The 27,921-nt window shown below is 43.8% G+C and overlaps 1 protein-coding gene across 5 annotated transcripts in view; it reads left to right on the forward strand.

Moving 5' to 3' along the window:
* Positions 1-27,921, forward strand: part of smtnb (smoothelin b) — an 82,784-nt gene that overhangs the window by 15,555 nt on the left and 39,308 nt on the right. For 4 of the 5 annotated variants that reach the window (XM_061038957.1, XM_061038955.1, XM_061038958.1 and 1 more), the window contains exons 2-6: positions 7,662-7,819; positions 11,029-11,107; positions 11,212-11,290; positions 11,796-11,875; positions 22,250-22,352. In XM_061038957.1, coding sequence (XP_060894940.1) covers positions 7,662-7,819; positions 11,029-11,107; positions 11,212-11,290; positions 11,796-11,875; positions 22,250-22,352 — 499 coding nt within the window. Of the gene's footprint in view, positions 1-7,661; positions 7,820-11,028; positions 11,108-11,211; positions 11,293-11,795; positions 11,876-22,249; positions 22,353-27,921 lie in introns of all 5 variants that reach the window. The other variant, XM_061038956.1, reaches the window with a different exon arrangement.

The raw sequence follows: 27,921 nt of genomic DNA on the forward strand, positions 1-27,921 counted from the left end.
CAAGGGCACCTCGGCAGTGCTCAGGAAGTGGACTGGCACCTCTCCAGCTAACCAGACCAACTTCCGGACTTGGTCCTCGCCGGGACTTGAACCGGCGACCCTCCGATTCCCAACCAAAGTCCCCGAGATACTGCTGCCGATTGTTTGTAATTTAAAGTATGGAGAAATGGCTGTATGTAACGTTGCTACCATGGAGGTCATGCTGTATGGTATCTGGTTTTGTCGTGTTACGTCATGCGTTATCATATCGTGTCATATTGTGTCGCGCCATGTGGCATTGGGAGTAACCCTGTGAACCCCGTTAGCTCGATGTGGCTTGAGGAAAAGCAAGAATAGCTAAAGTGAACGACTGAGCTCAGATACCAAAACATGTTTCCCCTGCTTTCAAAGGATGCTCTAATTAAAGGAGTGGAGAATTAAAGGGGAGAATTATCACTTTTCTGAACATGTACAATGTGTTCTCTGTATTTACCCAGCATGTCATTTAGCAGTGGGTCTTAATCCTGTGTCCGTGCTGCACCCTCAGGTCGTGTGTGTTAAGCTCTGCAACCCAGCTAATAGCAGCTCTGTCAGTATTTTTACTACCTGTGTGTGTGACCTTGACTTGTTGACGCTTTCCATGCGCAGCACAATAAGTGAAGTGACCTCATGAACTTGAAGCGCACACACACATTTCAAAGTGTTTCATTCATGTGCAGCAGATGAGCTCAGAGGGTGTTCCTGTCCTCAGGAGTGTGTCAGCAGCTGCTCGGGATTACTGCTTAAACCATGAACTCTCTCTAATTGGCTGTGATTGATTGAGCTGCTTCAGTCGGAGCTCTTCTGGATAGGTTTGAGGTTTTGACTCCTTAGAAAGCCGGTGCCTCGAAAAGGAAGTGACTCAAAGAAACCGAGCCTCAGCGAGCCTGTTTGTGATGCATTAAAGCTTTTTTTTCTTGTGTGTCTCCTCACCGCAGCATGATTCCTGCTGAATGAGGCGATTATATCTTGTGTTATGTTCTTTTTTTTTTTTGAGTGACTAAGTTGAATAAAAAAGAACATCAATCTGTGAGCAGCTGGATTAGTTTCTACAGGATTTTCTTTTCTTTCTTCACCCTGTCAGCGAGCTCATGGTGGATAAATGTTCGACCTCTTTATAAAGCAATAAAAACAAAGAGTACGATCCTGACCTGCTCTTTTTGTTCACTTGTTTTGAATTGTAGCTTCACAAATAAAAATGGATTATTTGAAGAATTCCTCATCCGTCAAATTCTGTTTAGATCAACTCAAGCTCTTTTCACTAGTTTGTTATTTTCCACTCAGACTGTGAATACATCCAGTTACAAACAGCCTCGACATAAGAGCTTAAACTGTCATCGTAGAGCTCAACAGTGTTTGTGCACTTTTTGTTGTTGCTGCAAATCTCGTTTGGGAAGTAAATTTCCTCATTCATATCCTCCGTTTGCATACAGCGCTGGGGAGTGAGAAGCATTTCCATGGTAACAGAGAGATCCACCAATGAGGGAAGTTGAATGATCTTGGGTAGTGTCGTTCTTTTTCCTGATATCGTGAATAAACTGTGTTTTTCTTTTTTAAATATTTCTTTTTGGGCTTTTTGTACTTTTAATGGAGAGATAGGACAGTAGAGAGAGAGTGGGCCAAACCCGGGCCGCCCGCTTGGAAGACTACAGCCTCCATACATGGGACGCACACACACAAACCACTGCGCCACCAACGCCCCTGAAACCATGTTTTTTTCTTAAAACCAGGTTGATAACATATGAGCATGTGTCTTCTACAGGAGCATAAAACGTCGTTTCACACACAAAGGTGGCTTGTAGTAAGTCGACCATGGATGATTGTGACGCTATGGAGAGAATGCAGGGGACTTTTTACTTAAGGACTCGCACTGTTGAGCTCTGTAGCGTTGGACACAGTCGCTTTGTCTGCGATCTTCTCGTTTGTTCTTTTACATCAGTTCCTCTCCCTGAGATTCTCCTCTCCCGTCTAACGGGGAAAGTCTCCTGCTGTGAGCTGCATGTGTGAACGCACAAATCAGGAACATGTCAGGGGGAGCCTGTCCTGAAACTTTCTAGAGTTCTTCCAGAGTGCATGTGTTTACAAAGTGCTCGTGTCTGGGTCAGGTAGCTGCTGTCACACCTGTCTGCCTCTACAGGTCCAGACTGTCACATGACATCACCCCCCCCCCCCCCCCCCCCCCCCCCATACCTCAACCGCCGTCATTAAAGGTGCTGACAGCTCTGTGACGTCTCCATGACTGCATCATTTTCAGTCGTGTGCGTGTGCGTGTGCGTGTGCGTGTGCGTGTGTGTGTGTGTGTGTGTGTGTGTCCTATATGTTGTGTGTGATTCCTGACTCATGTCTTTCTGCAGCAGAAGGACAAAGTGAATGAAAAGCCTTCTGTCAGTCACTTTAACGGGCGCTCTCTGGCTCACAGTTGTTGTTGTTGTTTGGAGACACGGTGACAGTTGGTAACCACTTGGCTTGTTAATGACCTCTGGGGTCGCTCACTGTTTAACTGGATCTGAATGACTGTGGAGGTTTTGTCAAAAGGACTTTGCACCATGCGGCGTGCGTTTCCGTCTCTGCTGCTTTCACCGTCGTTCTGTGTTGTTTGGCAGACGCCCAAAAGTTTAAGGTGTGTTTTATTTGCTTCGGTTTACGCCCACTCATTAACATCCAGTGCTGGAAAGTTATCAGTCAAGGACGTTTTTTATTTTCCTTTTTCTTTTTTTTTGAAAACACTAAATGAAAAGTCTGTTACAGCTGCAGGTCTGCTGCCAGCTGGATTTGAATCGACATGTTGCAACCAATCGGAACTGTGACATGACACCATCTGTGCTCTGATTGGTGCGTTTGAAAGATCCTGTGAGAGAGCAGGTAAAGGATGACGTGCACATGTAAAGGTTGTTTCTCTCATACAAGTGAAAACATTTTCAGAATCCAATACTTTTGGATGCTTTGTGTTCCTCCTCTCAGATCTTCAGTCATATTTTCAAACCGCTGCTGCAAGAAAAAGAGAGAGAGCAGCAACGGTGGTGGATTCAAGTTCAGAGGTTGCTAAATCCTTTTGCTTCTCAAGTCCTTTTGGCGCCTCATAAAGATGAGAAAGTTTATTTATCTTACAAACAGACAAACAAACAGAGAGCAGAGGAGGCGAGCCAAACGTTGACAGTGTTTGTTTGTTTTTTTGCCTTCAATATTCAGGAATTAAAAATAAGAAATGATCCAGTTTTGGAAGCTTAGGGCTTGGATTTTTACTGACTTGGTATCGAAACAGGTATCAACAGTAGTGATATGTTTTTATATTCATGTTAGATGTTGCCTAGTATTGAATAAAATTTAAAAATCTGGTATCGTGACTTCAGCTCTTCAGTCATAATTTGAATCCAAAACTGCCACAAACAAAAATGAGCGAGAGCAGCGGTGGTCCATTCAAATTGAAGTCCTTCTTGCGTTCTCATAAAGATGCAAAAGTCACGTTCATGTCTCTTACAAACTGGGAGCAAAAGTAGTGACACTGACTTAATTGCATAAATACGTTGGCAACACACTTGTGCAGAATTTAACCTCAGATTTTTGGTGATTAAAAAAACAAGAAACTACCAAAAACTGGAGCTTAGGAATTCTGTTTTTGTTGCCCTGGTATCAAACATGTGTTGGCATCGTTAGATTTTTACTAGAATCATATCTAAAGTTAAAAATTCTGGTTCATGACACGCCTAGTCTCTTATTAAAACACTTAATTTGTTTTCATAAAGATTATTATAAGACCGTTCTGTGTTCTAAGTTTGGGACTCCTCTGCAGACTCTTATATGTCATTTTGCTGCATTTTTAAACTGGTATGCCCAGAAGTCGTGCCAAACTGCAGCCTGTTTCCAAATGCACAGCAGAAGTTAGTGTTCCTGAGGGGAGAGGCCGGGGCTCGAGGCTGTTCTCTTATATCTCAATAATGAGTACAAATAAATCAGTCGGTGCTAAAAGTTGGCAGGGAAACGGCTGTATAATCACATCATGACATGCATTCAGCAGAATGAACCTTGACAGTGTGGTAACAGACAGCTCCCTGGAGGGTTTGGTGTGTGTGTGTGTGTGTGTGTGTGTGTGTGTGTGTGTGTGTGTGTGTGTGTGTGTGTGTGTGTGTGTGTGTGTGTGTGTGTGTGTGTGTGTGTGTGTGTGTGTGTGTGTGTGTGTGTGTGTGTGTGTGTGTGTGTGTGTGTGTGTGTGTGTGTGTGTGTGTGTGTGTGTGTGTGTGTGTGTGTGTGTGTGTGTGTGTGTGTGTGTGTGTGTGTGTGTGTGTGTGTGTGTGTGTGTGTGTGTGTGTGTGTGTGTGTGTGTGTGTGTGTGTGTGTGTGTGTGTGTGTGTGTGTGTGTGTGTGTGTGTGTGTGTGTGTGTGTGTGTGTGTGTGTGTGTGTGTGTGTGTGTGTGTGTGTGTGTGTGTGTGTGTGTGTGTGTGTGTGAGAGCGGGGAGAGACTGGACAATGGTCGATATGTGCGCGTGTGCTTCCCTCCTCATTGAATCATCTCGCTCTTACGTTGGACCAAAAACTCCGTTCCCGATCTGCACATTTCTCGACCGTCTCTTTCCTTGTGAGTCAGCAGGAATGTGAGGAATGACCCGTACGAGGCCTGGCGCTTTCCCACCCTGCTTCTCATCTGCCCATTTTTAGGCATACACAACTCCAGCTTCTCTTCCCACTTTTTCACCATGTCACCCTTTTCATCCCCCTCTTATTCTTCTACCTCCTTCCTCGTATATTTTCCTTCCTCTCAGCGAGCACTTTCTCCTCGCTGGCTCGTTATTTTCAGTCAGCTCAGCACTTAAATTTCCACAAATTACAGCATATAGGAGAGCCCCTCTGAGCTCGTGCAGCTCGGCCTGCATATTTTTGTCAAACCACAGCGAGACCTCAAAACCGCCGGCCCTGAGACCCCCCCCCCCCTCCTCTGATCCTCGTCATCCTCCTCTGGGCCCAGCAGGGGGGGCACATCAACCCCTTTTCTCATCCCATCAGGGTGTAAAGGCTCACATCCAGCTCCTTTTTAGAAGAAACCAGTTGGCGTGCAAAGGTTTGTGTCTGGACTCTGCAGGTTTTAACTGGTGCAGCGGGGAAAACCTTAACGTGTGTGTTTGTGCGCCGTGACGTGAATCCCCCAAAATCCTGCCAGAGGAGCCGCTCATCTCTGCGTGTGCTGACAGGCTCCCGCCGTCGACCAAAAGAGAGATCTGTCTCTTATTATTCGACAGGAGAGGGCTCCCCCTGCCCGCCCGCGCTCACATGAAAGCGTCCAGCTTGCAGACACCTTAACGACTCCTCCTCCGCTTGAAAAAATAAACTCTTTCACTCATAGTTCTCAGAGCGATGACATGGCTCGCTGAGTGTCGTAAAGTGAGCCTCTTCAACATGCGACTCTCAGCAGCCTGGCTACTGTTCAACCTACATGAATTACAGCCAGAGAAGAAGAAGAAGACACCTGTCCGATAAGTCGACCTTTATTCTTCCTTACAAGCACCATGCTGTTAAGAGCGTGCCTGTTTCAGGTGCTCCATGTCGTTTCACATCAGTGATGTCAGATCACCTGTCATCACCAATCTATAAGCCGCTCGTCTGCCCTGCTGACCCGCTAACTCCCTGCTACACATCAGGAACCAGGCCGGGCCGGGCCGGGCCGGGACGTCACTCACCTGGTGTTACTTTAGGTATCGGCTCCAGCAGCTGTATGGGTTTACATTTACAAACTGCATTTAAAGGCTCACACTAATGCTAACATGTCAACTTCCTGGTTTGGTTGTAAAACTTTATGATACTTTTCTGTATCATGTTTTTTTTTAAAACGATGCAATCTCCAGATTTATTATGATTCAAGGTGTCAAAAAGATAAGATAAAAAAAAACTACAGATCAGCTCACAGGTCAGCTAATAGAGATGTTTCTCCAGTTCCTCTTGTCGTCTCATGAAGACACAAAAGTTACATTTATGTCTCAAACAAACACACACAGCAGACGAGGCGACACTGACTCAATTGTGAAAAAATACACTGGCAACATCTTGCAAATGTTGGTATTTGAAAACAAGAAATAAACAACATTGGGTGCTTAGGACTTTTTTTGCTGTGGTAAACAGGTATCTATAGCATTTTTTGTATCATATGAAAGTTTGTAGGTGAGGATGAGGAGTGGATACGCGAGGGGGGATGGGGAGTCAGTGGAGGTTATGAAGGACGGGGGGGAGACGGGGGTGATGTGGTCTCGGGTGTGTGAGAATATGTAGTGAAATAGTGGAGATATTTTTAGTCTGGATCAGAGCAGTTGACTGACAGCAGCAGGAAGGTTTGCCAACATTGCTAGCTGCTCGCAGGGTTTAATAAAACAACCTTTTTCTTGTGCACTGTAAAAAAACAAAAACAAGTTGTTTAAAGATAAAAAATGTTAAGTTTCTGGATTACCTTTTTAGGCAGTTGACCAATTTTGGATAAGTTCAGACGATAATGTTCACATGGAATCTTTTACTTACTTTTACTAACATGCTTAACTTGTATTTATTAGTTTGTTTTAGTCAACACAGTGTGTTTCCTTTTATCGTATAGTCGACCCTGTACGCTTCATCCACTACTTCTGCGTTGTTCTTTTACGTCATGTCTTCCCTTAAAGGCTTTATAAGTGATTTTTTGATCCAGCAGATGTCGCCCTTGAGCACCAGCATGAAACCAAAACAACTCGCGCTGCATTGTTGTGTTAGCATGCTAATGCTAGCGATCTTTATTATGCTCGTATCTTCACACTGCATGTAAATTTACCTGAAATGAGCGTGATCTAGAAACACAGTTAATCAGTGAGTACAGTATGTTATTCTTCTTTTCTCTAGTCCCTCAATTAAACAACTTTTATATGTGAGGGGAGGAGTCAGCCGGCCGTCCGGGCGATGTAAACAAAGTGAAGTTAGGACTCTGAAAACATCACAGACAGTGGGACTCGGGTGTTACACCCATTGTAGACAGTCATGACTCACAGAGTTATTTTCAGAGGATATACTTGATTTCTATTATATTTAAGTGTGAAAAATCACATATTCAGCCATTAAGGGGACACCACCCCCCCCCCCCCCCCCCCCACACACACACACACCTGTTGGCCATTTGTGAAAAACCACAGCAGGAAGATTTCAGTCAGAGGCAGTGCATGTCTGATAACGGCTACAATGTTGACTTTTGATTCAAACAGAAATTTACAGTTTTACGCTAACTTCTCGTTAAACGGACAATGAGCGATAAGTTATTGTTACCTTTTGGTTTTACAGTGAAGGTCGTTTTCTAAACTTTCTTTTGGGACGTCTGTGTTTGTGTGTTTGTTCAGTTTGGCTCACAGTCGGGCCCTTCTTATAAACAAGTGCATTATTGTCCTTGTTTGACGGGGTTAATTACAGGGAGCAGAGAGGACGACAGTGACTGACGGAGGTTAGAGCTACAGCTGCACGCTGCTTACCCTGTACTTCTGCAGACTCACCGCCTTCTACTTACACTTAGAGAACAAGCCAGTGACCCTTAACATTTTATAAAACAGGGGCCACTTACTGCATCACGTTCTTTAAGGGGTTTACTGTGCAAATATAAAGAGTGTCTGCATCCTTTTGACACTTGCATCATGGTTTGTTTCTAAAGCTGGATGGAACTGTCGATCTGGACGAGAGACGTCTCATCCGTTCAGCCATCCGGGATTTGAGGAGGAGGGAGATCGAGGACATGGAGGCGGCTCTGGCAAGCAAGAGGTTTAGGCCAACACGGCTGAAACAGCAGGAGGACAAGGAGAACCACCACAGGTAAAAACACACACACAAACTCAAAGCCTTTTCACACATGCACAAAACTCCTGAACATTTACCAGAACTTTTTTTTTTGGGTGAGCTGCAAGTGTGAACGCAAACTGCTTAATTTCCAACCTGAATCATCCTGTTTTTCCTGCCAGCCCCAAGTTCTAAGAAGTCGGGGTGAGACGATGTTTGAATGCAGCAGGTAATTTATTTGTGGAAATTCACCCAGTTCAAGTGGGCGGAGTCATGTTGCTTATATCCTGCAACAGGTGCACAACCAGTTGGATATCCGTGCATGAAATGAAAGGCCTTCATACTCTTTTTGCTCGCCAGTGTGTTTTTTTCCACTCGTTCGTTGATACTGTGAATACATCCAACCTACAATTCACTGATCAGACTCTTTTATCCAAAGCGACGTACATCAGAGAGTAAGAACAACACAAGCAAGGATCTAGAAAAAAGAGAACAATGTCAGTAAGAGCAAACGATCAGCTTTGAGTCTGATTGGACACACAGGTGCTGACAGGAAGTGACCAGAGGCAAAGCACAACATTGAGGGCAGTTCTTGAGAGCTCTAATCAGTATAGAAACCATCTTATAAGTCATCGTTATCAAACAAAAACCATCGTCATTACCATCATCATCAATAATATGGAGACCATCATCATTAAGTTAGTAGGTATTCATGAAAGAGCTGGGTCTTTAGCTTTTTCTTAAAGGTGCAGAGGGACTCTGCAGATCACATGGAGTTTCCATTCTCACAAAGAGTTGATATAAAGACAAAAGAAAATGTTCATCTTAGTGTTGAACTCTGTGACTTTGTCTATTGGATTTGTGAGTCCAGGGTCCTACCCCCCTTTAGACAGAACAAATCTCCCTCTGTTAGGGGCTTGTGTGAAAGAGCTCCTCAGGGAGATTTCAGGGGCAGTCACTCCTGAAATCGTCAAGACATTTTCATGAGTGCATGTGTGAAACTGGTCTTTGGTCACACGGGTCCAGGTGAGCTGGAGAAGCTGAGAACTAGTCACTAACCCAGACGCAGCATTCGTCACCTCCAGTGGGAAAATATGAGAGACGTCTGGAAAAGTGAAGTCAGGAAGATGGAAGGGGACAGAAACCGCAGCAGCAGAAAATTTCCATTGTGTTTGGACGTCTCAAAATTCATACTTAATACGACTACAGCTCATAAACGTCTCTGCTTATGTCGTCAGGTTTCCTCACTGTCAGCATTAAAGTACTGACAGTCTCTTTTGTTTATCTTCTGCCATTATCACACATGCACTTCTAAAAACGTCTAAAATATCAGGACAGGCTGTCCCTAAAGTCTTCTGAAGTTCTCTTTTCACACACTCTCCTTTTCCCTCACAGCAGGAGATTTTCCCCGTCTGAAGGGGGGGAGGGGAGGGGGGGGGGGGGGGGGTCTCAGAAGGCAGGACTGGTTAAAGAGGACGCTGCAGAAGTCACAGTGTCATGTGTACAGGCTCTCACAAACTCTGACTTGTTTTCATTGTCAAACATGGGAGGTGCATTGTGGGAGTCTGACACAAAAAATGAGTCATGAGACAAACATCTGTATCGTATGTAAAATGTTTTTTGTTTGATGCTGTTTTTTGCAAAATATCTTGAAAACACATCAGGAAAAATCACTTCAAAAATATGGGAAGTGAAAATGTTGTCACAGGTGTTTCTTTTTTTAATTTTTAATTTATTTTTATTTTGTTAGTAGAAATACAGTTGTTTAGATTATTTATTTTATTATTATTATTTATTTATTTTTATTGGTGATAAGGTGAACAAAATGAAACAAGAACACATAGACATGACAACAGGTGTTCATTACTGTCAGTTTGTCTTTGGACTGAAGCTGAGCAGCGCTTGAACACCTCTGGGTGTCTGTTCCTCTCTGTGTCACTATAAAGACCAGAGGACAGGTCTAATGATTTCCATTCACTGCAGCTCTCAGACGCCTCGAGTTACAATAACAAAGGAGGCGCCTCACTGCGGCTGCTAAAGAAGCATACCTACTGTAGAGAATACACACACACACACACGTGCTGCCAGACGCACACGCTCTGAAGCCGTCTGAACGTTGCATTATCCCGTGCCTCTCTTGAGGAATGTGAACTATTCCACTCAGGCGTGCCACACTTCCTTTAAAGCGTCCGTAATGAGAGAGAAGTATGAGTAATAGAAACCGACATAAAAGCGTGCCGTGAAATGGAGAAAATGAGGCAGAAAGGAGAGCGGACTTCTTTCAGGTGTGTCTCTTCTGTCTCATCTGTTCCAGCAGAGTTGGACTTTTTCTGCACTTAATTTATATTTCCTCTAAGCGGCAACTTCTGGTGTCAGATAGTGAATTCAAAGAGGAGAAATCCATCCATCATCTATACTGCTTATTCCCGTCACGGGGGGGGGTGGAGCCCGATCCCAGCTGTCATTGGGGCGAGAGGCGGGGTTACACCCTGTACTGTTCACCGGTCAATCACAGGACAGACATATAGAGACACAACCAGCCACATTCACACCTACGGGCTCAATGAGGAGAAAGCTGGTGCAAAAAAAAAAAAAAAATGCAGTTCCTTGAGTGTCCACTTGAGGCAGACTACAGAAGCTAACAAATCCTTTTTGGTAAAATGACAATTCATACATCAACATTAATCTACACCGTGGTTTAAAGAAACAGTAACAGTCTCTTTACAGGGGTTGAGTCGATAACTCGTCCATTTAGAATATATTAGGCTAAGAGTTGGGGATTCATTTGTATAACTGTGGGCGTGGCTTAATTGACAGACAGATGGATGGAAAGCTCAAGGATCCACCTCTTTGTCTTTTTCTAGATCAATAAAAAAAAAAAAGGTAGAGTTGACATTTCCAGCACGGCGACCAACGTTACCAACCAAGAGGTGAATTCACCGAGACTACGTCCAACCAGTCAATTATTTTGGGTGATTTTTATTGGATAGGAGAGCGATAGAGACACAGGAAATGTGGTGAGAGAAAGATGTGGGGTGACAGTGTCAGTTCCTGGAGTCGACCCTGCGACCTGTGTGATAAGCAGTGTAGCCTCTTCTCTACCGACTTCCTCTGACTGGTTTTCTCCCCACAGAAAGCTGATATCTTCAGAGTTGTCTTCCACACACACGGAGCGGAATTCAAAGATTGTTGTTTTAAGATACGATGATATGAAGTTGGTAACACTTTTTCCGTCTCTCTTTAAGGTCGGACACCAGCGACAACTTGGACGTGCTGTCACACAAACTGAAGTCCATTCAGGACGTTGATGAGCTCACAAAAATGGTGAGTATGACCGACATCGAGTCATGATGTATTATGACGACCCATTCTTCTCATGTGTGCGCTGACTTTTTTTTGTTTTTTTTTGTTTGCTTGTTTGCTTGAAGCTCCGTGCTGCCAGCGAGTACGAGGAGAGGAAGATGATCCGAGCAGCCATCCGACAAATCCGAGAAGAGCAGCCGCAAGGTGAGCGCAGCTGTTTGACTGAACGGAGCCAGACGCAGGTGCTAGAGTACCAAAAAAACCCTGCAACTTTGCAACAGTCAATAATTGACATCTTAATTATTATGTTGCACATTTTAATAACTGTGAAGAACCCTGGGGATGCATATAATTACTGTTTGTGCATGCATGATTAATGTGGAAGAGATGGGGGTCAGTCTGTGGCTGTCGTAGATCTACCTGCTGATGCCGGATCAGACGGTGGATTCCTGTCATTCCTTTGTGCTGTCTCGCTCCGTGTGAAGCCTCTGTCACTCTGAAACACTCAGACTGTCCCACCTCCTCACACGGAGCCACGTCAGGATACCTTCAGGACATATTATCTCTGACATCTTGGCTTGTGTCCCATCTTGTGTGTTTTGTCTCAGACATCAGATGGGATAATGAATCACTTTCTTCCTTCTGAATATTGCACTGATGTCTGTGTGTGTGTGTGTGTGTGTGTGTGTGTGTGTGTGTGTGTTTTTAGGTCCTGCGGAGTACGGGAAAGCTCCTGGACGTTGCCTGGAGCCTGAGAATGTGGAGCCCCAGAGCACCATGGGAACTGGGGTGAGTACAGCACTTAATTAGAGCTAAAAGAGCGATGTCTAAAGCGGGGTGCAAACTGCAAGATAATCAGGCTGATTTTAGGCCTGATTTCTCCCCTTCTGACAAAAGTAAGCAAGATCCAAATTTCTTTGCAAGACAGTTTGCATGACTTTTCCTGCAATTTTTGAAAAGTCAAAACAAGAAATTGCCCTATTTTGGCTGCCTAGGATTTCTATTTTGGTTGCCGTGGTATCAAAACAAGTATCCATATTGTTAGATCTTTTCCAGTATCTTATCAGAGTTTAAAATTCTGACTCGTACATATGATGTCAAAATGATGTCAAAATGTGTTTTTGAATTTGCACAGTTGTCTTTTTTTTTTTCTAATGCAAATCGTCAAGACAGCTGCAGCATGTTTTGCTTCTGCTGCTTACTGCACGATGAAGTCTGAACATCACTTTAAATAGCTGACAGATGCATCATGTAAGCTTCCATCTGCAAACAACAAAACAGAAGAAAAAAAAACGAAACCCCAGCTCAGATGAATTAGCGTCTGCAGAGTTTGTTTTGCCCGGTAACGGAGACCGCTGAGGTTTTCCATGCTGCCACAGAGAAGAATGCAGCAAACAAGAGGCATTGTGTCTTGAGTCACACACACTGTGTCATGAATGTGGCCACACCACCGCACACACAAAACACATGCTTGGGCTGCCACGAAGCAAAGAATGTGTTTTTTTGTTTTTTAACATCCTCATCCAGGTTTGGCCGAGTACGAGGAGAAAGATAAAATCCACTCTGAGCCCGGTGTTTAGTGAAGACTGTAAATTGTTTCTGACAGGTCTGACCGTCTCTCCCCGCACTGTCATCTTCAACACATCTGTCTGTGCAGCTTTTCACACTCGCACACAAGAGACCAAAAGGAGCTTGAAGACTTTTTTAAATGTATCCATCTCACCTGATCAAACACTTACATTCAAACGTATCTGATGACATCAAACATGTTTCACCTCAGCCTCCTCTCAGGCGTCTCGCACAGCTGGCGGGCCCCCTAGTGGACGGGAGCAGCCGGCGTTTTCAGAGTTGAACAAAACTTTTTATCTCTTTCGGCCTATCAGATTGAATTATACGGCTCCTGCAGTGAACATGATGTGAAGATATGAGGCTTAAACCGTCTGGGAGAGTCTGCCGGGGTGCCAGATGTTATCTTATCTGCTGTGTTTGATCACAGTTCTCTGATGAAAGACAAAAAAAAAACTTTTCTGTTGAGTTAATTTTGACTGCATGCCGTCATCGATGTTGCTTCTTTTTTTTAGTATTTGTCCGGTGGAAGTGGAGGAGAAAACAATCAGTGACATCATCACACCTCTGCTAGTCCGGAGTTTTTTCCAAATTCAGACAACTTCTGAACATTTCTAGAAAATCATGAAATTGAAGAGTCTCCCTGAGTTGCTCTTTCGCTCATGACCCTTACAGTGGGACGTTTCCGCTCTCAGACAATCAATCAATCAAACTTTATTTATGTAGCACCTTTCAGACAAATTAAATTGCAGTTCAAAGTGCTTAACAAGAGTGCAGAAAAGTTATTGAGGAAAAAGTAGTTTATAAAATCATTGAGAGACTAATGCTCACCAATAAGAATTAATTAATTAAAATGAATACATAGGAGAAGAATATTTAAAATTGTAGTAGGATAAAAAAGACAAAACAATAATGTTAAGATTTGAATTGATATAAAAGCCAGACTGAATAAATGAGTTTTGAGACTGCGTTTAAAATCTGTATAGAGCCAATTCATAACTCAATTCATAACTAGTGTTAGCAAGCGCTTTACAGAAGAGCATATGGGATAATATGCATATGTGTTCCTCTCGTTCCTGTTGTCCACACTTCCTCTCCGCTGAGGAGGAGGTCGGAGCAGGCCGTGCTTGAACGAGGACGGCGGTGGTTGTGGTGACGACACAGTCCGATGGTGACAAGGGGACGGGTCAGGTGGCAGGACTATAGACTTTATGAAACATGGACGTAGTCTCAGTGACGTCAGACAGTGGTTTCTTAAGGGGCGTTATGAAGCTGAACGATGGCATTCACCATATTGAACATGAGAACTGACTTTGATCAGTGTAGAAACAGAGAGGTGGAGCTGATGGGCAAACAGCTACATCGTGCCTGTCAGTCAAGTTTGCTTGTGTATCCATAACTCTTATTAAACCTTAATATAATCCAAAAAGTTGATATAGAGATCAACATTTTTTTTTGTTTAACTAGGTTCAGAGGCGAGTCTAGACTCTGTTGGGGCCCGTCATGTCTGCCAGTGTCTCGACGCTTACTCCTCCTCCTCTCTCATCCCGTTTCTTTTCTCTCTCCTGTAGACGGATCATTCCTGTTCGTGTTTTCTTTGTTGACTTTCATCGACAAACTTTGGTTTTTCACAGCAACGCTGCATGCAACGCTAAGCCGGGCAACGAGGCTTAGCGTTGGAGCCCCCCTTAGGGAGGTTTCCTACCGTTTACATTTGTTCACACGAGCAGAAAACTCCTGAAAAGAATCCTGATACATCCCTGGAGGAGCTGTGTGTGTGAACGCAAACAGACACATTTTTCACCCTGACTTCACCCGGAGTTTCAGCTGAGTGAGCTGATGTGAGAACACAGCAGGATATTATCTGGAAAATTTGCCTCGAGCCAATGGGAGGGGGGGGAGTGACGTTTATATCCCTCCGCTACTTATGCGTCTTTTTTTCATGTTATGTATTACCTTAGGAGACCCCTCGCACCCCCCCTCCTGTGAGGAGCATTATGTGAACAACCACGTCAGGAGAATCTCCAGAACAGTCCTCTTGAAATGATCTAGAAATTTACAGGAGTGCATGTGTGAAATGGGTTATAGAGCGGAGAAGGAAGGTGTGTGTGTGTGTGTGTGTGTGTGTGTGTGTGTGTGTGTGTGTGTGTGTGTGTGTGTGTGTGTGTGTGTGTGTGTGTGTGTGTGTGTGTGTGTGTGTGTGTGTGTGTGTGTGTGTGTGTGTGTGTGTGTGTGTGTGTGTGTGTGTGTGTGTGTGTGTGTGTGTGTGTGTGTGTGTGTGTGTGTGTGTGTGTGTGTGTGTGTGTGTGTGTGTGTGTGTGTGTGTGTGTGTGTGTGTGTGTGTGTGTGTGTGTGTGTGTGTGTGTGTGTGTGTGTGTGTGTGTGTGTGTGTGTGTGTGTGTGTGTGTGTGTGTGTGTGTGTGTGTGTGTGTGTGTGTGTGTGTGTGTGTGTGTGTGTGTGTGTGTGTGTGTGTGTGTGTGTGTGTGTGTGTGTGTGTGTGTGTGTGTGTGTGTGTGTGTGTGTGTGTGTGTGTGTGTGTGTGTGTGTGTGTCCTAAAGGAAGCGATGATAGCATGCTGGCGTCACAGGAAGTTAAGCCTTTCTTACCTCACTTCCTGTAAGACAGCTGAGCGGTGCGTTTGGTTGGGTTGCGAGCTGCAGGTGGTGTGATAAACGAGTGTGGTGGTGGTGGAGAGGGGCGGGGGGGCGGGGGGGGGTCGCACAGACAGACCGGCAGCCCACCAGCTGTGCCCCAGCAGTGTTGTCTGTGCAGGAATGGGAACGTGGCCAATAACAACATCAGGCGGCGGCAGCAGCAGCAGCGGGGCTCCTTCCACTTGCATCACAGCAGCGGATCTCTTTGAGCTGCGTGTGATTGTCCCGAGGCAGATGGAGGTCCTAGATAAGCGCCCGCAGCGGCCAAACACACACGTAAACACACAATATTTGTATCCAGCGAGCAAGTGGAGACAAACAAAAGCACAATTGGATTTCTTCATGTTTGATTCTTGGATTAATATAACCGTTAATCTTACCAGATTTCAGACCCCGTCATGTTTTTACAGGCATGGTAGATCAACTTTTAAAGGTTTCCTTAACGCTCACCTTGGGGGAAAATCATACTAAGGGTTCCTGTTTCAAAAATTAGATTTTCAAAATAAAAGGTCAAAATGTATTTAAAAAAAAGTCTACTTTTACTTTTCTGTTTCTGATTCCAATTCAAATTCTGAAGATGTAAAAAAACAGAGATTGGATGTCATTGGGCAACCAACGATTATGAGGAAACCTGCCAGAGAAAAAAAAAAGTTTGAATGGGAATCAAAGCTGTGGAGTCCCACATGAAACCCAAAAAGCACCAAAGCTATACGCAAAAATGATATGAATTAGACTTTTTTTGGGGTCTTTAAAAGGTCGTCCAAAGTGTGCAGCAGCACCGACTTTAACTCATTCTATTTCAAGGGGAGAAAGGACCTTTAATTCTAACTTTAAAGTAAATATGTGTAAATTATGTAAATATTGAACGAGGGTCTGTTACAGTGAAAAAAATCATCTCCTCTCAAAAGTGGAATATCAGTTACGGAAATAAGAAATGGAGGTGAAAACAAAGGCAGAGTGTGTCAGAAGTTAATGTGTCAACCAGGCAACCCTTTAACCTGTGTGTGTGTGTGGGGTTGTGTGTGTGTGTGTGTGTGTGTGTGTGTGTGTGTGTGTGTGTGTGTGTGTGTGTGTGTGTGTGTGTGTGTGTGTGTGTGTGTGTGTGTGTGTGTGTGTGTGTGTGTGTGTGTGTGTGTGTGTGTGTGTGTGTGTGTGTGTGTGTGTGTGTGTGTGTGTGTGTGTGTGTGTGTGTGTGTGTGTGTGTGTGTGTGTGTGTGTGTGTGTGTGTGTGTGTGTGTGTGTGTGTGTGTGTGTGTGTGTGTGTGTGTGTGTGTGTGTGTGTGTGTGTGTGTGGGGTTGTGTGTGTGTGTGTGTGTGGGGTTGTGTGTGTGTGTGTTGTGGTGGGGGTTAGATCCCTGTGGAGACAGAATGGGAGGGAGGGGAAGTCAAAGGGAGTGGCTTGTTGGTACTGTGTGTGTGTGTGTGTGTGTGTGTGTTGTTGGTGGTTGTGTGTGTGTGTGTGTGTGTGTTGGTGGTTGTGTGTGTGATGTGGTGTGTGTGTGAGGGAGCAGAGCGTCAGAATAGCGGACGTCCTGACTCCAAGAGGGTGAGAGAGAGAGAGAGAGAGAGAGAGGCGGTTCAGGAGGTAAATGTCATTCTGAGTTTTCTCCTGTCGTGTGTCACAGCTCCTCTCTTGCTCTCTTCATATATTTTTTTGAAGAATGGGACGTACCTGCTTCTCTGTTGACCTTTAAGGTTTGTTTACATCACGCTTTATTTGTTTTCATCAATCTGACAGTTTAACTCTGAGGATGAGGATTAAGCTATGGATCAATCAATGACATAAGATGTGATACACTTTGACACTTCACTTCTTTTTGATGTTGTGTGTTTTCAAATGATCCATTCTTTGTTTTGTTAATGTTTGAAAGGTATCGAAAAGGAACAGAAGCTTAAAAAAACCGAAAGATCTTCAGTCATATTTTTAACTTAAAGCTGTCAATACGATCGATACCTCATGATGATAATTAAGGTCGTCAAAATGTTCCATACTTTTGATAATCAGTGGTGTCAGAGAAGTACATAAGCTTTAAAAAAAAAAGTCAGATTTTTAACCAAAAGCTTTTTTCCAGAGAAAAAAAGAGAGAGAGAGCTCTGTCTAAATTTCACAAATACGATGGCAACGTTCTTGTACCTAAATGTTGTCAATGTATTTGTGCAATCTAAACAGTGTGCAGGAGTTTGCCTGACATGTTTGGTCATTAAAAAACAAGAAATTGTCGCTGGTAAACGACTTCTTACAGGCGTTAAATCAAACCAGAAGCAATCATTTCACATTAAAAGCATGTTTATTTATTTCTCAGTAATTAAAGCCTTACAGTATTTTTCCCTCTGAGGCTTCAAATGTCGGTGTGACAGAAGAGCTCAGGTAGACTGTTTGGTTGTGAGGTGTGTCCTGTTTTTTTAATCATGTGTCAATCTTTAAAGTTTGCCTGATCTGAGGAGGACGGCATCTCGCTCCTGTGTCTGTTGATTGTTTGATATGGAAGTGGAAAAGACAAATTGAATCTTGCTCTTGAGGTGTTGCAGCTCCAGACACAAAAAGTGTGTTTTAATGTCCTCACAAAACTTTTTGCAAGAAGAAACTTCGGTAGAGGTTTTAGCTTCTCGAGTTTGAGGAAAAAGTAAACCAGAGAGTGTAAGCTCAGATTGAAATGTGATGATGTGCAGTGAGTAACAGAAAATGGAATAAGGCTTTAGTGTTTTCTGTGGGTTCCCTCACTGCAGACTGAGTGTGTGTGTGTGTGTGTGCATGTGTGACTGAGATGATTGCTCCTCCATCCAGCTCCTGTATTTCAGGCCCTGGAGGTGAGCCGAGGCTGTGGTTCCTCAGGCTGCAAGTAATGGAAAGAAAGAGCAGTAGGGTTTCTCCTCTCGTCCACGTGGAGGCATGGAAGACCCCGCTAATGATCCGGCCTCACTGAAGCAGTCTGCACGATGCATGCAAGAACTAAAACAGCTGGATTGTTTAACCAGACTTTTTTTTCCCTGCCAGCCTCCTAATACAGTTTCCACAAGATCTAATGTGAGCACACAGCAGGTTATATTCAGCTAAATCTAAATCTAAAGCTACATCTTAAAGTGTGATGGACGTGTTTTAATGATGATTTTCTAGAAGATTTCTGGAGTGCATGTGTGAAAACAGCTCGAGAAAAAAAATACTGCAAGCGACAAAAAGCCATCAAAGAAAATCAAGGAGTCATTACCATGTCTAATGAGTTCTGAGGACACATTCTTGTGCAGCAGCAACACAAAAGACTTAAGAAATGACAATGTAGTAATCGTGCGAGAGAGAGCGAGGTCAGGCTCGTTCTGAGTGGAGTCAATCAAAGAGTCACGGGGGGGGGGGGGGGGGGATAATTGTGTTCGAGCCGTAAACACAATTAGAGAGAACGATGTCTTTTTCTCACCCGCCCCCTCCTCCCTGCAGACAGCTTCAGACAGACAGCCGTCATTTCACAGCTCCCACCAAACCACACGGCGCATATTTCTCACAGACACTGAGGCAAAAGAAGAAAAAAAGGGAAGATTAAGAGAAAAAGCGGCGACGCAGAGCAGAGCGCCGACCTGCTGCCAGACACCGAGCTCCGTGTCTGAGAGGCCTTCAAGACCTGACGGAGAGGAACTGACACCGTCCCACTCATCTGGCCTCAGGAGCCCCTGTGTGTGTGTGTGTGTGTGTGTGTGTGTGTGTGTGTGTGTGTGTGTGTGTGTGTGTGTGTGTGTGTGTGTGTGTGTGTGTGTGTGTGTGTGTGTGTGTGTGTGTGTGTGTGTGTGTGTGTGTGTGTGTGTGTGTGTGTGTGTGTGTGTGTGTGTGTGTGTGTGTGTGTGTGTGTGTGTGTGTGTGTGTGTGTGTGTGTGTGTGTGTGTGTGTGTGTGTGTGTGTGTGTGTGTGTGTGTGTGTGTGTGTGTGTGTGTGTGTGTGTGTGTGTGTGTGTGTGTGTGTGTGTGTGTGTGTGTGTGTGTTGGTTTGACTATAATTGCAGAACCCGGTATACACAAAAACAACTGTCCACAGTTGTGACCACAGCGAGGCGTGGGCCCTCCGGATACCACAAAACCCCTCGACTCCACAAAAAAAAAAACAACAGCAGTGCTGAGACACACACACAGATGCATAAACACACACACACACACACACCAGAGATATTAACGTAAAAAAAAATGAAACGACAGAATCCAAAACAGTTTTGTGTAACTGAAATCAGGCCATGTTTAGACTTTTTGACTGGAGTGGCTCAACTAGGACAATGACTTCTGCACAAATGAATATAAATGATTTACCCTTTCTAACTAATTATGTCGCCTTATGACACAAGATAATGACACCATTAATGACACAAAAAGAAGATTTAGAAAAGTGCACGCTAACTCCTGCGCAGTCTAACTTGCAAAAAGACATCGGCAAAGTTTTGATCCCAACACATCCCAAGTTAGTTCATTGCTACAGCACAGAATACTTCACCTTCCCATGAACATGTCTTATGAAATAAACGTGCAAAGTTTTTTTTTTTTACAAATTAAAGAAAAAAAGGAGTAAAGTAAAATACAAAGCAGCCTTTGCAAAAAAAAAAAAAAAAAAACCTTAATTCCCGCCTCTGAGAGGGCAAATAGCCAATCACAGTTCAGGATTTTTTTTGGGGTGGCCAATCAGAGTTCTTGGGGGGGGGGGGGGGGGGCAAGCCACCCCTCTGGACACGCCCCTGACTGATATAAAAATAATTTTTAAAAAAAGACAACTTCCCAAAACTGTAAAGTGCGTGCACAAAATGAACTAAAAAATAAAATGTAGAGAAATCTATTTTTTGATGCAAACACTTCAGTGAGTGTTTCCACACATGCACAGACCTCCTGGGAATTTCTCAACATTTTCAGGGTGAGCTGCGTGTGCGAACGCAAAGTGACACATTTAGTAACCCAACTCTTTTAGACATTTTCCCGCCAGCCCCCGTGGTCAAAAATCATGGAGGAGAGCCGATGTGTGAACGCAGCAGGGAATATTAACTTCTGGCGAGCGTGAGGGTGTGATGCTGTTTGACTGGTGTGATCTTGGAGCACGTCATGAGGCTTCTCTTTTCTGCTCATCAGTGTGTTCACATTTGTTTCTGTGCAATCTAGACGGTGTGCAGGAGTGTGGCTGCAGATTTTGGTGATTTAAAAACTAGAACGTTCATTCGACACAGTTATTGATTTTTACTTGAATCGTATCAAAGTTTAAAAAATCTGTCATTGTGACGACCCTATAAAGTTGTTGAGTTTTTCTAACAGATTGATTTTTCTTTGACCCCCCCCCTCACCCTGAAACATACAATCTTGTTTCCTTTTTTAAAAATCTTATCAGTCCTGTGCTGCCGTCTCCTTCTGTAGTTTCTGATTACGTTTTCTTCTTCTGTAATCTGCTCAAGGTGGAGAAGGTCACAGTCAGCCGAGCACAGCCGCCCGTCCTCTCTCACCTCCACCCCTCTCTTAGTTTTTATCTTTGTGTTTGGTCACAACAGTGACTCTTTCTCTCTCTGGTGATCTCACACACGGGCATTGATTTAAAAGAGAAAAAACTGGCAGGACTTTGTCACTGCTGACAGCTTCGCCCGTCTCTTGTGTAGGGCAGCATTGTTTACACATGGACAACTGATTGTGTGGTTGGGTGTGTGTGTGTTTCTGTGTCTTGCTTGAAAGCTCCTGAATGTGTTTTCAGAAGCTTTTTGAAGTAATAGCAGCCTGTAAATCTGCTCCATGTATTATTTTCTTCAGCCTGTAAGGTCATGTCCTGCATATTTTTACAGGATCCACCCAAACTGTGCAGGACTTTTCTTAACCCAGATTCCACTTTTAAAAGAGAGGCTGTTCAAAAAACCCCCACACAATACAGGAATTTAATGCTATAGTTAATGATATTTATGTTACAGAAAGTGTCACATTTAGTTTGAAGCATTGTGTGTTATTCTTGACCAAGTGGGTTTAAATATGTGAGGCCTCTATGGAGAGACTTTGTGGAAATGGATTCAAATAATAACAGAGATTGTATCGTTTCTAAACGTGGTATTTGCAGTCACCAAATTGCAGACGAGGAAGCTTTTTTTTTTTATCTCAATGCTCTCTGTAATATAAACTATGAAAGATCAAAAAAGGATTATGTGCATGATTTGAATATTCTACTGATGGATGCACAACCAGATTCTTGGCCCTTTCATAGTAAAGTTTGCGAGTCGTTGGAGTGTTTTGGATTATGAAATGTGAAGGAGTGATTTAAGGATTGTGTGTGCACACGTGCTCAGAGGAGTCTTGTTTGTGCAGCTGATCCTCGTGTGGAGGAGCTCAAGGTCAGCCTCCAGAGACCCAACAGTAGTACTGGCATCTTCATCTTTTTCACCCCCCCCCCCCTCTCTCCTCCTTCTTTCCTCCCCACCTCACCTCTCCTGTTTCCTCTCCATATGCCAAAAACACTCCTGTCTGAGATCTCCCTCCTGCTGAGACTTTCCTCTTTAGGTGCAGGATCAGACTGCAGAAGGAGCTTTATTTCTTTTTTCTCTCAGACTGCAGGTAATCTTTAAGGAGTAGGAGAGACCAGCTGATGGGCTGTAGAGAAAAGATTTAACACAGTATTGAGCCATACATTTACGTTGTGTGTGTTGTCTTTGGCACTCAGGCGTCTCCTTCTCTCAGACATATCCAACGGAAAATAAAACAGATCTTTACTTTTCCAGCTGGTCAAACATGTTGCTCCTCATGTGTTCAGTATTTGACCTCAGCCTCGAACCAAAGACTGTTCGGACAGACCTCAAACAGATGATCACAGGACTGATTGTTCTCTCAGGTTTAATCGAATATCTGATTGAATTGAGAACACTGTGTGCCTGAAAAGAAAATAACATGATACATTTGGAGCTGTGTTGAAATACACAGAGCATGTGTGAGTCTCGTCTTTTCCTTATGTCGTTCCAGGAGACGGAGCGTGAGAGTCACAGTGAGCGAGAGCGAGTCAGATCTCAGATCCTGGAGTTACACGGTCAGCAGACGCAACAAAGCAGAGAGCAGCAGAGAAAAGGTGAGTAATGCTCGTCCACTACCGATCGGATCTGAGGAGATGAAGCCTCCTTTACTCATGCACTGCTGAACATTTCCATAATAACGTTGAGGTGTAATGGGCGGACAAAGTGACCCCCCCGTGTAGTAGTAACAGAGGAATGCAGAGCCAGAGGGGGGAGCGTAATGATGACAGTTTTGTCTTCATATCAATGCTATGTGTAATTGGATTTATTCACAATTTTAACAAATGAGCAGAAACCAAAAGAAAATGCAGAAATGTGTCATTTCATGCAGAAAAGATCTCACCAGTCACACACTGGCTGTGTGATTTAAAAAAAAAAAAGTCATCAGCTCCGCCTGCTCGCTCATAGTGTACTTTCCTGATTGTCTGCTTCATTTACACATCCGCTCACTCTGGCTTCTTGCGGACATTTCTCTCGCGTCTGGCAGGAAAAAATCTAGATAATACCAGGTTTAAAAAAGTCAGCCATTAGCAGTCATCCAGGCACCCTAACCTAAAGATTTTAGGAAACGGTCAGGAGCTTTGTGCATGTGTGAAAACTGTCTCTCGTCCTTCATTTTCTCTGCACGCTCCACACACTTCCTATATGTTCAGCAGCGCCACACCTCAGGAGCTGTTGATACTTGAAGTCTGTTTGTATACAGTAAACACTCACCTAAAGGTCAGGCTTGGGTTGGCAGTTCTAACTCAAAAAGCCAACACTGACCACCTCTGTTGTGTAACGATGTGAATGCATATATATCCGCCTTGATGCAATTTCCTCCTCTCCGCCTGTTAAAATAGTCCGCTGAAGGAGCCTTTCTCCTGAGGTGGCGGTCAGGAGGTCATACTCTCTTTAAGCTCCTTCATCTAACTTTTATTAACTGTTTCAGTCGCTCACAGGCAAAGGATTAATGACTCCGGCCTTTTAAGTGTGAGGACATTTCATTAACCCCTCTGTTAGCCCGAGCGTTAATTAAGAAGTATGAATGAAAGCCTTCAGGAGGTCATGAATGAACTTCCTTCACTTGAAGCTTTGCAGGCACAGAGCTGACGATGAATAGCTTGTAAGATGTCAAAAGTGCATTGTGGAGGAGTCATAAATGTTGTTGTAAACCCGCCAAGAGTGTGTCGGATTTTGATATTTTAAAACAAAACTTAAATTGGACAATCTACCTCAAACAGGACACCAAATTAAACTTGTCTTTTATTCAATACAAAGGATTTTTTTTTATCCCTTTTTCACCTTTTTCATCAGGTCACATCTGATCTAACCTTAGCCTCAGGCTGACATCGATAATAAAAAAGTCATTCTGTGTGGCCTGGTCTGCCCTGGACTGAGTGTCCCTCTTATGGACCTGGGCTTGGCCGTGGGCTTATGGGAAGCAACAGAGGGAAACCCAGCAGCCACACCTCTGCTAAAAAAAGCAGATACCAGAACAGAACTGAGGGCTTGGCGGAGAAAACTGCCCACTGTTCTTGATATATCCCTACCTTACAATTTAAACCAGGGTGAAGCTAGGGTAAACAACCAAAAAAAAAAAGACCACCATAGAAAAGTAAAGAAAGAAGGCGCTTATTAAAGCGGACACATATCAACAAAGATGTGAAGTCAGGGTGGGCCGGCTGATGTGTCTTTGCATCACAGAGGAAGTGGCAGAAAATAAGAGATTTGGACTTGAGTGGCCTAGTTCTGTTTGGTCTTTGAATGCAGCACAAATACATACCTCTGCTTCTCAGACAGAAAGCTCATATTTACAAGCAGCACCTCAATGATCATGTGTCCAGCTGTTCTGCTTCATAGTCCAAACTGTAACTGCTAAGGCTGTGATTTAGGAAATGAAATGTTTGCAGAGACTCTCAGTGGAATGTGCTCTGTGCCTCTTTGGTTCCCAAAAGAGAAAAACATACTCAACTTTAAGTTTAACGCTGATGCAAATTTCACACGGAAACCCAATGAAGGACTGAGCACAAGAGCATCTGGTGTGTTGCCAAAAATACCAGGACACTAGTCATGAATAAATTCCTAATATCAGACCTCGGCTTGCAGCTGAAGCATGATACAAGTCATGGTCAACCAAAGAGGTGACATTGTTTTTAAATCTTTGCTTTTTCAGTCTAAAAAACCTGAAGAATTTCCAAAACCTGACACAACACCGTACCATCCCATCCCAAACCATACCATCCCATACCATCCCATCTAATCCCATCCCAAACCATACCATCCCATACCATCCCATCTAATCCCATCCCATCCCAAACCATACCATCCCATACCATCCCATCTAATCCCATCCCATCTAATCCCATCCCAAACCATCCCATCTAATCCCATCCCAAACCATACCATCCCATACCATCCCAAACCATACCAGCTAATCCCATACCATACCATCCCATACCATCCCATCTAATCCCATACCATCCCAAACCATACCATCTAATCCCATCCCAAACCATACCATCCCATACCATCCCATCTAATCCCATACCATCCCATCTAATCCCATCACAAACCATACCATCCCATCTAATCCCATACCATCCTATCACAAACCATCCCATCCCATCTAATCCCAAACCATACCATCCCATACCATCCCATCTAATCCCATCCCAAACCATACCATCCCATACCATCCCATCTAATCACAAACCATACCATCCCATCCCATCCCATCTAATCCCATACCATCCCATCCCATCTAATCACAAACCATCCCATCCCATCTAATCCCATACCATCCCATCCCATCCCATCCCATCTAATCCCAAACCATCCCATCCCATCCCATCCCATCTAATCCCATACCATACCATCCCATCTAATCACAAACCATCCCATCCCATCTAATCCCATACCATCCCATCTAATCCCATACCATCCCATCACAAACCATCCCATCCCATCACAAACCATACCATCCCATCTAATCCCATCCCATCCCAAACCATACCATCCCATCTAATCCCATCCCAAACCATACCATCCCATCTAATCCCATCCCAAACCATACCATCCCATCTAATCCCATCCCATCCCATCTAATCCCATACCATCCCATCCCATCACAAACCATACCATCCCATCTAATCACAAACCATCCCATCACAAACCATCCCATCTAATCACAAACCATCCCATCCCATCTAATCCCATACCATACCATCCCATCTAATCCCATACCATCCCATCACAAACCATCCCATCTAATCCCATACCATCCCATCTAATCCCAAACCATACCATCCCATCTAATCCCATCCCATCCCATCCCAAACCATACCATCCCATACCATCCCATCTAATCCCATCCCATACCATCCCATCCCATCACAAACCATACCATCCCATCTAATCCCATCCCATCCCATCCCATCACAAACCATCCCATCCCATCACAAACCATACCATCCCATCACAAACCATACCATCCCATCTAATCCCATACCATCCCATCCCATCACAAACCATGCCATCCCATACCATCCCATCCCATCACAAACCATACCATCCCATCACAAACCATACCATCCCATACCATCACAAACCATACCATCCCATATCATATCAAACTATACATACCATATCATACCAAACCATATCAATAAAAAACACAGATAAATAATTACATAATCTTTTCAACCAGGATAAAAACAAGTTTTGGAAATAAATCAATATATGTGTAATAATATCGCTACAGCTTGTTCAGTACCTTTTGAAGGCCGTTAAATATCCTAACCAATAAGGGACGATTTCGATTATTCAAAGAATTATTCAGGTTTAAATTTTTTGAACATCAAAGGACGCTGCCTGTCCTTGACTCCTCCTGTTCGGGGGAACTCACGTCTCCTACACCTGTAGCTGAGTTGTTTTCCTCAGTTATTAAAGGTTATTGGGACGTTTCTTAATATGATTATCTATCAAGTATTCAGAATTGCTGTATTGTGATATTATAGTTATCAAAGGAACTGTACCGTACAGTATCATATGGTACCGTATTGTGAGTTCCCTGGTGATCCCCCCTTCTTCCTGATACACAGGAGCAGAGGTAACATGAACTCTCTGTCACCCTTTAAGAGCGAAGTAACGGTTTACTATTGACCCTTTCACACAGTGACTACAAACATGAGCTCTCCTCAGGTCACCGCTTCCAGTTTAAAGAAAGCCCTGGTCAGTCTTTGTTCGGGCTCTAAAAATTGGCTGGCAGCAAAGTGGCTTCTTTTGTAGCTATTTTAGAGCTAAAAGCAAGCCTCTCATTATCCAGCACCAGTGGGGGATTTTCCCAGAAGTATCTACACAATGGACATGAGAGCGTTCCAATAGTTAAAACAAGAACAATATGGTGAGAGCTTGTAGAAGAAATGGTGTATTCTGGCTCTCAGTCCACTTTCAGTGGAGCAGTAATTGAGTTTGGGATGAGTGCATCATTAGATTCAGACACTGCTGACCACTGGACCAATCATGGTGTCACATGTGAGAGGGGCCGCTATTAATTCTCTTAATTAAGTGTCATAATCACGTTTTCTATTCAGAGCGTATTACATAACTGCTGCTCTGTTTAATCATCAACTTGCAGTTATTTATAAACTGATTGTGCACAAATGAGTGATTATCTATTTAGGGAAGGTGTTGAGCAATAAAGAGACCAACTGTTCTTCACAGAGCTGTGGGTGTCCCAGGAAGGCGGTCAAAATGTTTGATAGTTCACTTTACGATACCACATGTTTTATCGTGTTTTATTCTGATGATCGATGGTATCCAAAACGACTGAAACCTTTCAAATCTACTTCATAGATTTTGTGCAAAGGAGAGGACTAAGTCAATAATATATTACATGCCAAGTGCTGCCAACTCTTTATTGCACAAAAACATTGATAAAGTTATGGTACCCAAACGGTTTTTGTTTTTCAATTTAGTCATTGTGCAGGAGTGAGACTACAATTTTTGACGATTAAAAACAAGAAATGACTCAATATTGAGGCCCAGGGACTTCTTATTTTTTGTTGCCATGGTATTGAAACAGGTTTCAGCATTGTTACATGTTTTACAAATATCATATCCAAGTGTAAAATGTTGGTTTGTCCCAGTGGATCTGGACAAAAGTTCAAAGAGTTTCCTGCAGCCGCTGCTCAGAACGGAGTCCCTCTTTGATCTGGTCTGTAATTGAAAGGCGTGCATACTTGGTCAACCCTGTTCGGTCGCAGAGTTGGTGCAAACACAGGTCACACTGAAGTGTTTCTAAGCCGTGGTATGTACATGGACATGTGGGAATCAGATAGCCGGTGTGGTTTGCACACAAAATCTGATATTTCAGCACGGTGTTAGAGGTAGAGACAGTCACAGAGGGAGGATGTGGGCAGTGCTGTGATGTTTGGAGAGCGGTTTCCTGAGGAGAGAAGAAACACTGAAGGGGTCTGAACAGAGGAGGAGGAGGAAGTAGTTTTTCCTGGTCTCTATTTCACACTCACTTCCTCCTTAGCTTCTTGTACTTACTAACCACCTCGTGCTCCGTCTCTTTGGTTGCGACCACTCCTTCTCTCTTGACACAATCTCACAAATCTTGCTCAGGAACTGAGGCCAGTC

Source organism: Labrus mixtus, chromosome 5 (genome assembly GCF_963584025.1).
Source record: "Labrus mixtus chromosome 5, fLabMix1.1, whole genome shotgun sequence".
In the NCBI taxonomy this organism is placed as follows: domain Eukaryota; kingdom Metazoa; phylum Chordata; class Actinopteri; order Labriformes; family Labridae; genus Labrus; species Labrus mixtus.